At 50.1% G+C, this 17,367-nt stretch overlaps 1 protein-coding gene across 1 annotated transcript in view; it reads right to left on the bottom strand.

The window, feature by feature from the left end:
• Positions 1-16,806, bottom strand: part of CPAMD8 (C3 and PZP like alpha-2-macroglobulin domain containing 8) — a 299,461-nt gene extending 282,655 nt beyond the window's left edge. The window contains exon 1 of the mRNA XM_075314975.1: positions 16,283-16,806. Within this exon, the coding sequence (XP_075171090.1) occupies positions 16,283-16,341 (59 nt within the window). The 5' untranslated portion in view covers positions 16,342-16,806. The remainder of the gene's footprint in view (positions 1-16,282) is intronic.
• Positions 16,807-17,367: the final 561 nt, after the last annotated feature.

Here is a 17,367-nt window from a genome sequence, read left to right as displayed (position 1 = left end):
CTCCTCACAATGTCCCATGCATGCTGCTCCCTCATCACAATGTCCCTTGCATGCTGCCCCCTCCTCACAATGTCCCTTGCATGCTGCCCCCTCCTCACAATATCCCATGCATGCTGCCCCCTCCTCACAATGTCCCATGCATGCTGCCCCCTCCTCACAATGTCCCATGCATGCTTCCCCCTCCTCACAATGTCCCATGCATGCTGCTCTCTCCTCACAATGTCCCATGCATGCTGCCCCCTCTTCACAATGTCCCATGCATGCTGCTCCCTCCTCACAATGTCCCATGCATGCTGCCCCTCCTCACAATGTCCCATGCATGCTGCTCCCTCCTCACAATGTCCCATGAATGCTGCTCCCTCCTCACAATGTCTCATGCATGCTGCCCCCTCCTCACAATGTCTCATGTATGCTGCTCCCGCCTCACAATGTCCCATGCATGCTGCTCCCTCCTCACAATGTCCCATGCATGCTGCTCCCTCCTCACAATGCCCCATGCATGCTGCTCCCTCCGCACAATGTCTCATGCTTGATGCTCCCTCCTCACAATGTCCCATGCATGCTGCTCCTTCCTCACAATGTCCCATGCATGCTGCTCCCTCCTCACAATGTCTCATGCATGCTTCCCCCTCCTCACAATGTCCCATGCATGCTGCCCCCTCCTCAGTGTCCCATGCATGCTGCCCCCTTCTCACAATGTCCTATGCATGCTGTCCCTCTTCATGAGCTCCTAATGCTGCCTTCCTCTTTTCCATAATGAGACCTTCATGTTGCCCCACTCATGCTAAGACCACCACACTAACGCTTATGCTGAGACCCCCCCACACACACACTACCCCACTCTTGATATTGACTCCCCTACATTGCTCCACTCCATACTGATCCCACACATGCTGCCCCTTCTTCACAATGAGCTCCCAATGCTGCCCCCTCTTATTCTGAGTCCTTACACTCCCCCCACCCAATCGATTTTGTCATTGCACTATCCCTCATCCCTTGTCCTCTGTCTCTAGCATTAGCCCCTCTCTCCCACTCCCCCAGCATCAGCCTCTCTCCCCCCCAGCATCAGCCTCTATCTTCCCTCAGCATCAGCCTCTCTTCCCCAGTCTCAGCCTTTGCCTCCCCCCAGCCTCAGCCTGCCCCAGTCTCCGCCTCAGCCTCCCTCCAGTCTCAGCCTCAGCCTCCCTCAAGTCTCAGCCTCAGCCTCCCTCCAGTCTCAGCCTCAGCCTCCCTCCAGCCTCCCCCCAGTCTCTGCCTCTGCCTCCCTCCAGCCTCCCCCCAGTCTCAGCCTCTGCCTCCCTCCAGTCTCTGCCTCTGCCTCCCTCCAGCCTCCCCCCAGTCTCTGCCTCTGCCTCCCTCCAGCCTCCCCCCAGTCTCAGCCTCTGCCTCCCTCCAGCCTCCCCCCAGTCTCTGCCTCTGCCTCCCTCCAGCCTCCCCCCAGTCTCTGCCTCTGCCTCCCTCCAGCCTCCCCCCAGTCTCTGCCTCTGCCTCCCTCCAGCCTCCCCCCAGTCTCTGCCTCTGCCTCCCTCCAGCCTCCCCCCAGTCTCAGCCTCTGCCTCTCTCCAGCCTCCCCCCAGTCTCAGCCTCTGCCTCCCTCCAGCCTCCCCCCAGTCTCTGCCTCTGCCTCCCTCCAGCCTCCCCCCAGTCTCTGCCTCTGCCTCCCTCCAGCCTCCCCCAGTCTCTGCCTCTGCCTCCCTCCAGCCTCCCCACAGTCTCAGCCTCTGCCTCCCTCCAGCCTCCCCCCAGTCTCTGCCTCTGCCTCTCTCCAGCCTCCCCCCAGTCTCTGCCTCTGCCTCCCTCCAGCCTCCCCCCAGTCTCTGCCTCTCTCCAGCCTCCCCCCAGTCTCTGCCTCTGCCTCTCTCCAGCCTCCCCCCAGTCTCAGCCTCTGCCTCTCTCCAGCCTCCCCCCAGTCTCAGCCTCTGTCTCCCTCCAGCCTCTTCCCAGTCTCTGCCTCTGCCTCCCTCCAGCCTCCCCCCAGTCTCTGCCTCCCTCCAGCCTCCCCCAGTCTCAGCCTCTGCCTCCCTCCAGCCTCCCCACAGTCTCAGCCTCTGCCTCCCTCCAGTCTCAGCCTCTGCCTCCCTCCAACCTCCCCCCAGTCTCAGCCTCTGCCTCTCTCCAGTCTCAGCCTCTGCCTCCCTCCAGCCTCCCCCCAGTCTCAGCCTCTGCCTCCCTCCAGTCTCAGCCTCTGCCTCCCTCCAGTCTCTGCCTCCCTCCAGTCTCTGCCTCCCTCCAGCCTCCCCCCAGTCTCAGCCTCTGCCTCCCTCCAGCCTCCCCCCAGTCTCTGCCTCTGCCTCCCTCCAGCCTCCCCCCAGTCTCAGCCTCTACCTCTCTCCAGCCTCCCCCCAGTCTCAGCCTCTGCCTCCCTCCAGCCTCCCCCCAGTCTCTGCCTCTGCCTCCCTCCAGCCTCCCCCAGTCTCAGCCTCTGCCTCCCTCCAGCCTCCCCACAGTCTCAGCCTCTGCCTCCCTCCAGTCTCAGCCTCTGCCTCCCTCCAGCCTCTCCCCAGTCTCAGCCTCTGCCTCTCTCCAGTCTCAGCCTCTGCCTCCCTCCAGCCTCCCCCCAGTCTCAGCCTCTGCCTCCCTCCAGCCTCCCCCCAGTCTCAGCCTCTGCCTCCCTCCAGTATCTGCCTTTGCCGCCTCCCCCCCCCCCCCCGCATGCACAGATCTCCGGTCTGCATTAGAGACACTCCCACGCTCCTTATGAATCCACTTACCTGCTCCAGTGCCCGCCGCCATCTTCCTGGCTCACGTGAGTATCCTCTTCTGACACCGGCTTCCATCACGGCGTCCTCCGCGGCGTCCTGCTGTGAGCTCTGCATGTGACGTCCACACAGCAGTGGACGCAGCACAGAGGAAGGAGCTGATTCGCGCGCGCCTGTGACCCCGGAAGTGCAGGCGCCGGCAGTTCCGGGGTCAATCAGCTCCCTGTGCTCGGCGGCCACAAAAAAAAAAATGTAAAAGAAAAAAAAAAAAAAAAAAAAAAAATTTTTTTTTTTTTTTTTTTGCTGCCAGAAGGTGCCGCCCCTCACAATCTGCCGCCCTAGGCACCGGACCACGGGTGCCTAATGGTAAATACGGCCCTGGCGCAGTGGCTTCATACTTGCTAGCGTAACACACATATTTGCTAATTTCCGTTGGTATATTACATAAAATCCGAATAACATACATTTATATTTGAGGGTATAAAGTGAAAAAATATCTAAAAGTATATGGGGTATGAATACTTTTTCAAAGCATTGTATATCAAAGACCCTCCTGTTCTATAATATGCTGTCTGCATATTAGGATTGAATTTTTAATGTAATGGGATAGATTAGAGAACACAATTTAAACATAGAAAGGTTGTCAAATGAGATGATGATAAACATATACTGTAGATGATCATGAGAAAATTATGTTTAAAACCTTAAAGTAATCCCCAAGCAATTTTCCATTATTCAGTTTAATTTTTTCCTCCTCTTCTTCCAAGAGCCATAACTTTTTTATTTTTCTGTTAATATTGTCATATTAGAGCTTATTTTTGCTGTAATTTTGAAAGAAATCATAAGTTTTTGTATACTGGAAAACGAGAAAAAAATTCCAAGTGAGGTGAAATTAAAAAAAAAGCACTTTACAATGGTTTTGGGGTCTTTTATTCACCGTGATCACTATATGGTAAAACTGATGTGTCCATATGATGCCTCACATTGGTATGAGTTTTTAGATATCAAACATGTATACTTTTACTATCTAAAGGGTTAAAAAAAAATCATAAGTTTGTCCAAAAAAAAAAATAACACTTTTGTCGCCATTTTCCAAGACCCATAGCGTTCTCATTTTCCAGGATCTGGTGCTCAATGGTGGCTTATTTTTTTGCTTCTTGAGCTGCCATTTTTATTTATACAATTTTGTATGGATGCTATGTTTTGATGGCCTATTATTGCATTTTTAAATTTTTTTGCAGCAACCAAAAAACTTAATTTTGTCATTTTTTTAATTTTTCATATTTTTAAAAACTTTATTGGACTTTATCACTGCACAGTCCGTTGGCCTGTGCAATTCTCCTGATCAGAGCAGCATCGCATTGAACAGTAGAGCAGAAATGCTGCTTTCCTGTGAGTGCTGGCGCTCTGTTGGCTCTCATAGGAAGTGAGTCATGGTAGCATTAGTGGTCATCTTGGTCATCAGCTGTCCCCGCGCTACCATGGAAATGTGATCATGTCATGGGGTTGCCAATGGCAGCTTGGAACCAGCAGTGTTTGCCACCACAATCTAAAGGGTTAAGAGGTGCGGGCGGATATCAGGTGTAAACTTCCTGGCTTCAGTGAGGTATAGTGCGCATGACCGGAAGTGCTGAGGACTCCGGATCATGCCCTGTGCGCATCCATCCTCCGACGGCCACCATGAGCAGTGAGGTATGTGCGGCGGCGCTGCGTATTAATTAGCATACACCCACAGGGGCATGCTAACGTGTTATGTGAGCCAACTAGGCAAGGGAAGAAACGCCCTTGGGACTAGTCCCCTCTCTCAGAAGCATATGATAAAAGATCTTTAAAAATATTTTTTCTATCTCTTTATCTATGCTAGTGTATACAGGGACTGTTAGACAGGGATTAGCAATATGCACCCAGAACTGCTCATGGTTCTGGATGCATATTAGACTTGACAGGTTCCCTTTAATGAGCTACTCAAAATGAGAGCAAGGAAGAACTAGCCAAAGCACTAAAGCAGAAGAAGAATCTTAAGTACATACCAACCTAGGGATGTGTACATTATATTTATGACTGAGGTCCAGTCTCAAAGGTAGAAGCCTATTGACATGTCTTCTTCCATGACAAAATCTCGAAATCCACTCGTGACCTTATCTGGTTGCAATTCAGACTTCTGAACAGTGAGAATTTGCCCACCAGCATTCCTCTAGCCATTTGACCAAATAACAGGTGCACATCCATCTGCCTCATGACAACGCCAACACACCTTTTTCCACTGTGTAGCCGTGCTTTTAAGGTAGACTGTTCCAGACACCAACATCAGGGAGTCTTATCATATTCTCCTCTCTAGGACTTGGCAACAGGACATCTCTTAAGGCCCAGTCACACGCAACGACTTACCAGCGATCCCGAAAACGATGCGACCTGATAGGGATCGCTGGTCGCTGGTGAGATGTCACACAGTCAGCCCTTACCAACGATGAAGGAACGATACAAGTCGCAGTAGTGACCTGTATAACGATCTCAGCGGTCACTGTGACCCTGTCACACAGTGTCAAACACAGCGATGTGTCCTGCCCAGCAGGACATCGCCTTTGAAGAAAATGGACCAGGACATTCAGCAACGACTAGCAATCTCACAGCAGGGGCCTGATCGCTGGTAGATGTCACACATAACGAGATCGCTAACGGGATCGCTACTGCATAACAGAAACCGTGACTCAGCTGCCATCTCGCTAGCGATCTCGTTATGTGTGACGGTACCTTTACAGTCTCTCTCATTTCCTTCTTCTAACCCAATGTTTCCCAAACTCCAGTTCTCACGGGTCCCAACAGGTCGTGTGTTCAGGATTTCCTTAGCATTCCAGAAGTGAGAGAACCTGTGACAATTTCTGATGCATTGATAATAATTGAATCCCCTGTGTAATAGAAAGGAAATCCTGACAACATGATCTGTTGGGAAAACGTGGGGACTGGAGTTTAGGAAACACAGTTCTACCCAAATATCACTGTTAAGCTTTATATAGCATCCACTTGGCTTGGAATGTTCTCTCAAAAAAGGACAACTCCACTTGAGCCATTATAGTCCAATTTTTTGCGGAATACTGCCATTGCACATGCTATAATCAACAGAAACACAGTTTTGTTTAATCAAGTTGGTTTTCACACCCTTTAAATCTCCCAGCTACAAACTACTTGTGCCATTTTTGCGACAGCATACGTTAAACATAAATAATCTCGCACAAAGGATTGGATAATTGGCACGTAAAAGTGAATTATTGTTGTCAGAATTATCTGCAACCATATTTATTTTTTCAGGCATAGAAAGCAATTAATAATACAATCTAAACTAAACCCCTCAGTCTTGTGAACACTAAACATTATTCAGTCTTCCTCACCAAGATCTAAAGGGGGCTTTACACGCTACGACATCGCTAATGCGAACTCGTTGGGGTCACGGATTTGGTGACGCACATCCGGCCGCATTAGCGATGCCGTTGCGTGTGACACCGATGAGCGATTTTGCATCGTTGCAAAAAGTTGCAAAATTGCTCATCGGTGACATGGGGGTCCATTCTCAAAAATCGTTACTGCAGCAGTAACGAGGTTGTTCCTTGTTCCTGCGGCAGCACACATCGCTCCGTGTGACACCGCAGGAACGAGGAAGCTCTCCTTACCTGCCTCCCGGCCGCTATGCGGAAGGAAGGAGGTGGGCGGGATGTTACGTCCCGCTCAGCTCCGCCCCTCCGCTGCTATTGGGCAGCCGCTCAGTGACGTCGCTGTGACGCCGCCCGGACCGCCCCCTTAGAAAGGAGGCGGTTCGCCGGTCACAGCGACGTCGCCGGGCAAATAGGTATGTGTGACGGGTCCGGGCGATGTTGTGCGCCACGGGCAGCGATTTGCCCGTGTCGCGCAACAGATGGGGGCGGGTACCCACGCTAGCGATATCGGGTCCGATATCGCAGTGTGTAAAGCCCGCTTAAGTCTATTGCCCAGCACCTCAGAAGGAAAATTAGTTGGCACAGCCTGTAATTTTCTAGATGGAACTGAGCCTTCTTTGCACTGCCCCAAACTAAATATTACATTTGAGAATAAAATTACATTTTAGTGGCAAAAATCTGGTGTTTCAACAGCTGCATAGCCACTACATACAGTATGTTGATTTCTTCTTATTTGTGTTTTCCTAGTTTATATATTGGCTGAACATCATATGCAGAAAGTTTCAGTATGATGTCCCCACAGTTCCCCCAAGCACATTATGAAGCTCACCACTGTGACCCTCACCCCTAAATATTATACACCCAGAATTTGCTCACAGACATTATGAGGCCCCCAGTGACCCCCTCCACAATGTGATGTCCCCACAGACCCTCACACATAGTATGATATCTGCACAGCCCCAACAAAAACCCCTACACAATATGATCTCACTACAGTGACGCACACACAGCCATCAATATAGTATGATGGCCACCACAGTACCCCACACAGTATGACGGCCTCTATAACCCCCCCACACAGTATGATGGCCCCATAGACCCTCGCACAAAGTACGATGACCCACACAGTATGATGGTCTCCTCAGACCCTCACACACAGTATGATGTCCGACCCCACACATAGAATGATGCCCCCGCAGCTTCCCACACAGTATGATGACCGAATAACCACCCCACACAGTATGATGGCCACCACTGTACCTTACACAGTATAATAGACCCTATAAACACCCAACATGGTATGATATATTTTTTTTTTATTTATTCATTTTTATATAGCGCTATTAATTCCACAGCGCTTTACATATATCAGCAATACTGTCCCCACTGGGGCTCACAATCTAAGGTCCCTATCAGTATATTTTTGAATTGTGGGAGGAAACCGGAGTACCCGGAGGAAACCCACGCAAACACGGGGAGAACATACAAACTCCTTGCAGATGGGGACCTTGGTGGGATTTGAACTGAGGACCCCAGCGGTGCAAGGCTGCAGTGCTAACCACTGAGCCACCGTGCCGCCCTATGATGACCCCATAGACCTTTACACAAAGTACGATGACCCACACGTTATGATAGTCTGCTCAGACCCTCACACACATTATGATGTCAACAAAATGAACCCCACACATAGAATGATGCCCCCACAGGCGTCAACACAGTATGATGTCCACCACAGCCCCCACACAGTATGATGGGCAGTGGGCACCAAAGCCTCCCCACACACAGTACACTGGCCCCCATAGACAGAAAGAGTATGATCACTCACACAGTACAATGGCCTCCTCAGCCGCCCCACACATCCCCACAAATTTTTTCTGAGTTGTTTTTTTGATTACCAGTAAAGAAGATGCATTATGTTAAGGCATGATTATTACTGCTGATTTCTTCATTCCCATACTGGCCAGTCTCGGGTGCTTATGCTCCAGAGGTGTGTTTGAAAAAATTGCTACAGTGAGGATGAATACAGAGACATCCGTCCACCAAGAGACCAATTCTAAAAGAAATCACATACTGCAATGTATGTGGTTTTTGCAGTGGCTCTTTGTATAGGAAAGTGCAGGCTGATGCGTATACCTATACAGTTAAACAGTATGCAAAGATGGAGGCTAAAAGAACATGTTTTGGGCCTTGCCTGGTATATGGATGACTATGGGAACTTTAAAGTACACATTAGGAAAGAATACCCAACATATACTTTAGGCTAAGTGTATACACGCAGGGTGCACTTAACAGAAACAAAACAGTAAATGTATACTGCATACAGTTGGATAAGAACTACATGTGAATTTCCATTGCACTATATGCAAAAGGTACATACAGTAGCTTTTCCTTCCTCTGAATCATAACATGCTGCCCATGTATCATGTTTGAGAAAAACAGCAATTCCACTCTCCATTAACTCTTTCCATACAAGTAAATAAAATCTTGGTCAAAAATGTATGTAGCAATAAACTATAGGTATAATTCAAGAGGACGTTTCACTAGTTAGAGCATGTTAAACTGGCCAGAAAGCATAGTTTTCATTCCTATAATTTCAGCTCTCCGTTGCAGAGATATTGGCTTGTAAAGTGTAGACTACATTTTGTGTTAGGTGGGGATCAGACGAACATATAGCATTGAATATGAGAGAATTGTATGCGATAAACTAATGACATTTGGCTCAAACTATGCTGAGCATAGCGTAAGCAGAGCATCTTTCTACTGTGATCTGATTCTCTTGCATCTGAGAATTGGAGCAAAGGTGAGAAGAAGATAGAGAACTTCCCGTATTTTTCGGATTATAAGACGCACTTTTCCTCCCAATAATTTGGGAGGAAAATGAGTGGTGTGTCTTAAAATGTGAATGTAGCTGACCGGGAGGTGGAGAATGGGGGCTGTGCAGGCTGCGGTGGGGGCTGTGCTGGCTGCGGTGGGGACTGTGTGGAGCAGGGTGGTGCAGGCTTCAAATAATGGCACCTGGAGTCAGCACGTGGGCAGATGCAGTCCTCGCCTCAAGATCTTATCCGCTCACGCGCTGCCTCCAGCCCATTGATCTCCCAGCAGTGGACTTAAGGAAAATGGTGCCCGGAGGTGGAGCGTGCACAGATGAGATCTCGGCTTGTCATTGAGCCGAGAGCTCAATCTGTGCACGTGCCGACTCCAAGGCGCCATTTCTTTGAAGCCCGTGTGTCGCCCTGGGCAAGCCAGGGGACACAGGTCACACACCACCACACCCTACATCCCAGTTAGGAACACCACAGCTAACCAAAAATCCTTGTTGCTTTCCTCCAGAGGCTGATGATTCACACCAGGGGGTGGGCCAGGCGGTTGGCTCCGCCCACCGAGGAGGTCACAGCTCTGGAGGCGGGAGAAACCAGGCAGTCCAGTGAGGGACATGAAGGAGTAAACAGCTAAGATGAGCTAAGGAAGTGAAAGTAGAAGGAAGTAAAGTAGTAAAGGAGGAAAGCAAGAGTGGCGACAGAAAGAAAGCCTGAAGTAGTCCAGCTGTGTGCAGGACAGGTCAGCAAGGTCAGCAACGGCGGTGACTGTTTGGAGGGGGACCGTGTGGAAGTTCCTGGAAGGACCGCGGACGGGTAGTGGCCCGGCGGTCTGGAGCAGTGTACCGAAGGACAGTCAGCACCAGGGCAGGGGCCTCTCGGACCCTGGCAAGGCTAGGAGTCGCCATAATTTGCCAAATCCGTCAGTGAAGGGGACGTAGATCCCCCAACAACCAAGTCCCGATTGAAGGCAACAGTCCAACCAGAGTAGAGGAGACACCGCCACCGCCAAGGCACCAGTCTCTCAGGGCCAGCGCCTGCGGGCAAAGAGTAGAGCTCCTCCGGCCCAGCTTGAAGCCGGGGAGCGGGTTACCGGTGGGAATCCATCGCTACCAACACAGAAACAAAGGTGCAAGGAAAAGGGACATCACCGTCACCTACTGGGAGAGCAAGTGCAGCCGTCCGTGGGAACCGTCTTTCCAGCCGTGTGGTTTACCGTAAAACTGTGTCAACGTCTCAGGCTGAGTGAGTACCACAGTGCCGCAAGGCACAGCGCTGCCCCCGCGTCCCTGCGCCCACCAGGCCCTGCACCTCCCTCTCCATCACCGGGCCCCGGGATCACCAACCCCTACCCACGGAGGGGCAACACAACACCTGGCTGCTCCACATCACCATCCCCGGGATCCCCGTATTGAGCAGCGGTGGTGAAATCACCACAACCGTGGGTGGCGTCACGGACAATAAACTATTCCCACACCCAACAACCCCCTTTCACTCACGGGCGAGGAGTGCCGCTCGAGAACCCCCGGGATCCGGCCCACAGCTCGAGCCACCACTGAGCAGCAGCCGCCGGACCCGAGCAGAAGGGGTGAGCGTAGTGTGCTGACACCCTCCTCCCCGCCCGCGACAACTTGGCGTCACGAACAGGATCTTACCGCTCTGCCGTTTGGTAGAGGTGCGCCTTGTTACCGCCGGAGATATCCGGCAGAAAAATTTCAGAAGCCGCCATCTTTGGCGCGAAAAGTTCCCGCTCGAGCGTCTTCTCGAGTAGCAGAGGCGCGAAGGCCAAAACCCCGCCCCGAGAGAGGAGGGGCCGGAAAGAGCTAAGGGGGACGCGATGGCGGCTGGACGCATGTGAGTGTGGCGGTGCAGCGAACACACTGGGACCCCCCCCGGTCCACCGACCCTAATGGGAAATGTCCGCCCCACCTAATTCTGCAGAGACTACCGAGCTGGTGTCTGGAACAGCGGCATGGCTGAGGGCCTGGGCGGCGGAGATCTGCCGTCACTATCGGAGTCAGATCGGCGGGCTGATGGAGCAGTGGGCCGCGGAGGTGGAGGTGCTAGTTGCTGTGGCACGGGTGTATGGAGTGGAGGCCGTGATGGAGGAGCTGGAGAGTGACCCACGCCCCTGTGTCCCCGAGGGACCGGCCGCTGCGGCTGAGGGACCCGGTCTGCCCCTGGCTCCTGTGTTACCTCCGTCCTACTCACTTGCGTGCTGCACCGCACCTGGCCCGTCGGGTGTGCCTCCCTCTGTGACTGCGGCGGGGGCAGAAGATAGCGACTCCGGGCCTGACACTGAGCCTGTGTCAGAAGAAGAGGAGGGGGTCGTTGCCCTGCCTGGCATGGAGGCCACTTATATTCCCCGAACCGGGGGCAACGGGTATCGGGCGGCCCTTCCACGCCGTGCTTGCTATGCACTGGAGGGGCTGGTGCCCGTGTCCTTCCACCCCGAGCCGGGTGAGGAGGACGAAAATACCCAGTAGGGCAGCGGACGCCCGCTGCACCGTCCCCGTTGGGACCACCATTTTGTTGAAGTTGAAAAGTTTGGAAAGTTCTGAAAATGATGAAAAATGATTACCGAAGTTTAACCTGATTATCTGTGTGATTTGCAACCGGCCGGAGCCGGCACCGTTGTCCCCGTGGGGACCGTTTAAAAAAAGTTGTTTTGCATGGAGGACTATCCATGGACAAGCCCGTGAACTTGCAGGGCAACCACAAACGTTAAGTGGCTTGTAAATAAGTTGTTTGCCGTTACCGTTTCCGCAATGCCGCCTCCGGAGAGGCAGGTTGGAGGGAGGGCCCTCAGCAGAGCAGGCTGGGGCCCAGCCACCAAAGGAACCGGTGGCTACCCTCTGGAGGGGAAGGACAGATCCTGCTCGGGTAACTTGTGCTGGACTGTGGGTCAAGGGGTGCTGCCTGGGCTTTAGGGGCAGCATCAGGGCCAGGTTGCTTGGGTGGGAGAGAGCGGAAACCGTAACCGTAAACCGTTTGCAACGTTTAAGAAATGTGCCTCCCGTTAAGGGAAGATTTATTAAAAATGTACATATGTTATTTTACCATGTTATCTTTTACAGAAAAATAAAACCGGTGTTGGACGGCAGCCCGCGGACGGTCTGCATTTTGCTAAGGGGGAATGTGTCGCCCTGGGCAAGCCAGGGGACACAGGTCACACACCACCACACCCTACATCCCAGTTAGGAACACCACAGCTAACCAAAAATCCTTGTTGCCTTCCTCCAGAGGCTGATGATTCACACCAGGGGGTGGGCCAGGCGGTTGGCTCCGCCCACCGAGGAGGTCACAGCTCTGGAGGCGGGAGAAACCAGGCAGTCCAGTGAGGGACATGAAGGAGTAAACAGCTAAGATGAGCTAAGGAAGTGAAAGTAGAAGGAAGTAAAGTAGTAAAGGAGGAAAGCAAGAGTGGCGACAGAAAGAAAGCCTGAAGTAGTCCAGCTGTGTGCAGGACAGGTCAGCAAGGTCAGCAACGGCGGTGACTGTCTGGAGGGGGACCGTGTGGAAGTTCCTGGAAGGACCGCGGATGGGTAGTGGCCCGGCGGTCTGGAGCAGTGTACCGAAGGACAGTCAGCACCAGGGCAGGGGCCTCTCGGACCCTGGCAAGGGTAGGAGTCGCCATAATTTGCCAAATCCGTCAGTGAAGGGGACGTAGATCCCCCAACAACCAAGTCCCGATTGAAGGCAACAGTCCAACCAGAGTAGGAGAGACACCGCCACCGCCAAGGCACCAGTCTCTCAGGGCCAGCGCCTGCGGGCAAAGAGTAGAGCTCCTCCGGCCCAGCTTGAAGCCGGGGAGCGGGTTACCGGTGGGAATCCATCGCTACCAACACAGAAACAAGGGTGCAAGGAAAAGGGACATCACCGTCACCTACTGGGAGAGCAAGTGCAGCCGTCCGTGGGAACCGTCTTTCCAGCCGTGTGGTTTACCGTAAAACTGTGTCAACGTCTCAGGCTGAGTGAGTACCACAGTGCCGCAAGGCACAGCGCTGCCCCCGCGTCCCTGCGCCCACCAGGCCCTGCACCTCCCTCTCCATCACCGGGCCCCGGGATCACCAACCCCTACCCACGGAGGGGCAACACAACACCTGGCTTCTCCGCATCACCATCCCCGGGATCCCCGTATTGAGCAGCGGTGGTGAAATCACCACAACCGTGGGTGGCGTCACGGACAATAAACTATTCCCACACCCAACAACCCCCTTTCACTCACGGGCGAGGAGTGCCGCTCGAGAACCCCCGGGATCCGGCCCACAGCTCGAGCCACCACTGAGCAGCAGCCGCCGGACCCGAGCAGAAGGGGTGAGCGTAGTGTGCTGACACCCTCCTCCCCGCCCGCGACACCCGCACCGCCAACAGAGCATCTGTGACACCTGCTGCAATGCCCTGCTCCACACAGCCAGCACAGGGCCCACAGCCAACAACACCCCCACCGCAGCCGTGACAGTACCCACCGCAGCCAGCATAGCCCCCTCTGCAATGCCTGCAGTATCACCCTACTCCAGCACCGCCCCTGCCTCTTGTGACCCCCACTCCACCACCGCTCAGCCCACGGTAAAACACTACCGGAGTATAAGACGGACCCCTTTTTTTTTACCTTTTTTTATTTCTAAATTTGAGGTGCGTCTTATAATCCAGTGGGTCTTATAAAACAAAAAATACTGTAATTTCTCCCGCTTCTCAACTGCCTGTCTCTGGGTATATCGGATAGCACTTGTATATCATCAGTGCAGTTTGATGTTTCACAAGCATCCATAGACTTGTATGGTGTGCGTGATCTGAGATACGCTGCCAATAACAACATGTAGTGATATTTTCCTCAGCCCAATTACAGCTGCCAAAAAACATGCAGATCTGACCTGCATCATTGAATAACATTGGGCTGCGTTCAATGCAAAATTTTCATCTGATTCATATGCTCGTGTGACTCCAGCATTATAATTCAACTGGTTGATACCAGAGATTTGTCTCTGACTGTGTGTGTACCTCTCCCCCTGCATGAGGTTGCCCAATCACAGTTCACGTACAGACCACGATATATGGTCTGGCCATGGGTCTTCTAACCAAAACTCAACAGCCTCATAGACATATATGAGCCTGTTGAGCTCAAGTCAGGAGACTCCCAATCAGTCCAAATATACCACTTTGTACACAGACTTTAGATTCTGAATATGTGAAACCAGGCTTAAGGCCCCCATATACATTAATGTCGCCAAACTCGGTGCTATCAATGGATTTCTCCAGTCACACCAATTTGTTTGGTAGAGCTGGCCAACTGATTGTCGGGAAAGATGTTGATTGGAAATGTCTGATTTGGAACTGTTATCACATTGTTTTCCCACAGATAAGCCATCAGCAGAGATGTCTGTCGGCAGCTTTCTCATAGAACGAGCTCTATAGTGCATGGAGAGGCAGCCGAGATGAAAGTATCATTTCGGACAACAGACATCTATAATATCCAAACAGTAATAAAGAAGTATAGTAACACTCACCAAGTCAGATGTAAAAATCCCTTATTTCTTCCAGATTCAGAAGACCTGATGAAGTGCAGACATACGCTATTGTCCTAAAGTTTGCTGCAATTTCTTCTTCTGAATGTGGAAGAAATTAAGGATTTTTTACATCTCACTTGGTGAGTGCCACTATACTTATTTCTTACTTTTTGTGCTTGAAGTTGGCTGTGGAGAGTTGAGCACCACCATTTGTTCTAGTTACAACATCCAGATTGGTAGTACCATTGAATATAGTGACCTTTTTGTCTTTGGTACCGGACACTGTGTTTTGGCTTTGACATCTGTAATGTGTATGGCCGGCCCTAGAATGTTGACACTAAGGCAACTCCAGAAAAAGCCCAATTCAGCGGAATAGTGACCACCTTGCCATTGATACTGGACACTTGTTCTTGAGAACTGTTAAGTCTTCTGTTAGACCCTTTAAGTCTGAATACAAGTAGGACAAAAAAATATTCCATTAAACTGAAATGAGACTGGATTAACAATTCGGATTGACAAACTGGAGATTTAAAACCTGCAGCGTCCTCAGATATTGCAAATATTCTCCATATAGCCAGGAGAGTCCTTGAAATCTCTTACTCAATGCTGTAGAAAATCTGGTACATTTTCACGTCATGGAAGTGTCTGAATGGCTGGCAAATGACAACAAATGGATAGATGGCACAGGGCGTCCAACACACTTCTAAGTTTTACCACGTGAATCCATGCTCGTCCTATTGTGCTGTACGTAGCACACATTGTATGGTTTTAGGAGCCATCCTCCATCCATGTGCCAGTATAAGTCATTACATTTTTCTTCTTACATTGCCCTGTGACAGCCCACCAATATGGCCTTATATACTCTATATTATGTGCATGAGGCTCCTGTTAGTATGATATGACATTTTCCTGATTTTTTTTACATAGAAAACCATAATGAATGAAAGTAGTATACGATATGCATGATTAAGATTCCGACCCTATGTAAGGTCTTACGTGTGACTTTAGGCTGACTTCCTCTTGACCTCACAAAATTATGAGTGTGCGCTTCTCAGGTCATAAATCTCTTCTATGTATAAATATTAGTGTCATTCTATGTGACTTTATGCTAATTAGTAACATGTGGCAGTAAGGGTATGTGCGCACGTTGCTTTTTACCTGCTTTTTACCTGCTTTTTTGCTGCTTTTTCTTCTGCGCTGTTTAATGCCAAAATGGATGTGTTCTTCTATTCAAGCAAAGTCTATGGGAATTTGGGTTTCTTGTTCACACTATGTTGTTCAAAATGCTGCCTTTTTGAGGCAGAACTTTGGTCAAAAACTCAGCTTTTCAAAGAAGCAACATGTCAATTGTTTTTGCCATTTGGGTTTTGCACTGCAAAGCTGAGTTTTTGACCAAAGTTCTGCCACAAAAAGGCAGCATTTTGAACAACATAGTGTGAACAAGAAACCCAAATTCCCATAGACTTTGCTTGAATAGAAGAACACATCCATTTTGGCATTAAACAGCGCAGAAGAAAAAGCAGCAAAAAAGCAGGTAAAAAGCAGGTAAAAAGCAACGTGCGCACATACCCTAACAGTATCAATGTATGAGTTAACCTTACCATGCACGTCTTATTGATATGAAGCAGAACCAATGCCATAAGGTTCAATACACAAGTTGCGCATTTGCTGAAGATTTTGTTCTAAAAGTTCTGAAATTGTCCAGATGAATGGACCCAATTTTCAGTTGGGTGGGAATTTACCCTTACGATGCATAAATATCTAAAAAACTGCAATACAAGCATTGAGGTGAGAAAGCATGCATTAATGAATTGTAGCACAGGCGTACTTACGGGCTGTTCTGTGCTCTAGTCAGGCTGCATACAATTCCCAAAATCCACAGAAGAAACATATTCAGCAATAAGCAATGTCCAACACAGGACTTCACCCAGTGCCCCTCCAGGGGTAACTGTCTTCCTCTCTAAACACTCAGACAGGAGGGGTGAGTGTGCCCTGGGGGTGGAAGGAGCAATGTGTGCTCTGCTCTCTCCCCCCTCCTCACTTTGGGAAAGAATTAACCCTTGTTCCGACTTGCCCTTATGCAATGCTTGCAACTGTAAGCAATCCTGAAATGATATGTCTTCCCTTTGTTCTATCTTTGTACTTTTGTATCAGAAGAGTATCCTCAGCTTTTGTACTGAGTAGAGTCGCTCCCTGCGCGCAGTATATAGTCTTTTTCCTCGATGACACGGTATAGATTACCTGTCTAATCCCCTAACTGTATCTCCTTCTCCATTCTCTCCGTCTTTGCCTCAGATATAAAACTAGAGGAGCCATAATGAAGAAGTATGCCAGTCTTTTTATAACTATGTGAACTCTCTACTCCAGCCAGTGTGAAGGGAGTGTAAGGTTTCACCAGCCAAGCCCCAAAACTGAGGAGGGCTGGGCATTCAAGGAGGGAAAAGAAGGAGGGTGCTTGGCCCCATAAATCACTAGGAACAGAAGTTTTAAAACAAGATATATGGCATGCTCCTATTTCCCTCCTCCCTCATTGCTAAATGAATGACCTTAGCTGGAAGAGGTAGAATAGGAGGGAGAAGAGGATATCAAAAAGCCCCTAAGGGAATTCCCTTTCATCCCCATGGTATTCTTCAGGTCCAATACTTGTTTCTTGGATCTTCTCCATTTATTTTCATTTTATATCTATGTATAAACAATTTATGATAAAACTACTAATCTAGACAGTGCCTAAACATATAGGATAGATCTCCTCCCCTCGTTTCCTTTTAGTAAGTTTTATTTGTTTGTTTATTGATATTTTTATTTCTGTAGTCGATTGTTATGTGATTTGTGTATGTTATACATTTTCAAAAATGTAATAATAATAAAAACCATGCTTACCATGGCATACAGCTTAAAGCGAGGGGTTATAAGACGG

This window comes from Anomaloglossus baeobatrachus, chromosome 1, assembly GCF_048569485.1.
Source record: "Anomaloglossus baeobatrachus isolate aAnoBae1 chromosome 1, aAnoBae1.hap1, whole genome shotgun sequence".
Taxonomy (NCBI): domain Eukaryota; kingdom Metazoa; phylum Chordata; class Amphibia; order Anura; family Aromobatidae; genus Anomaloglossus; species Anomaloglossus baeobatrachus.
Note: the sequence above shows the minus strand (reverse complement) of the source record. Positions and strands in the feature narration are given on the sequence as shown.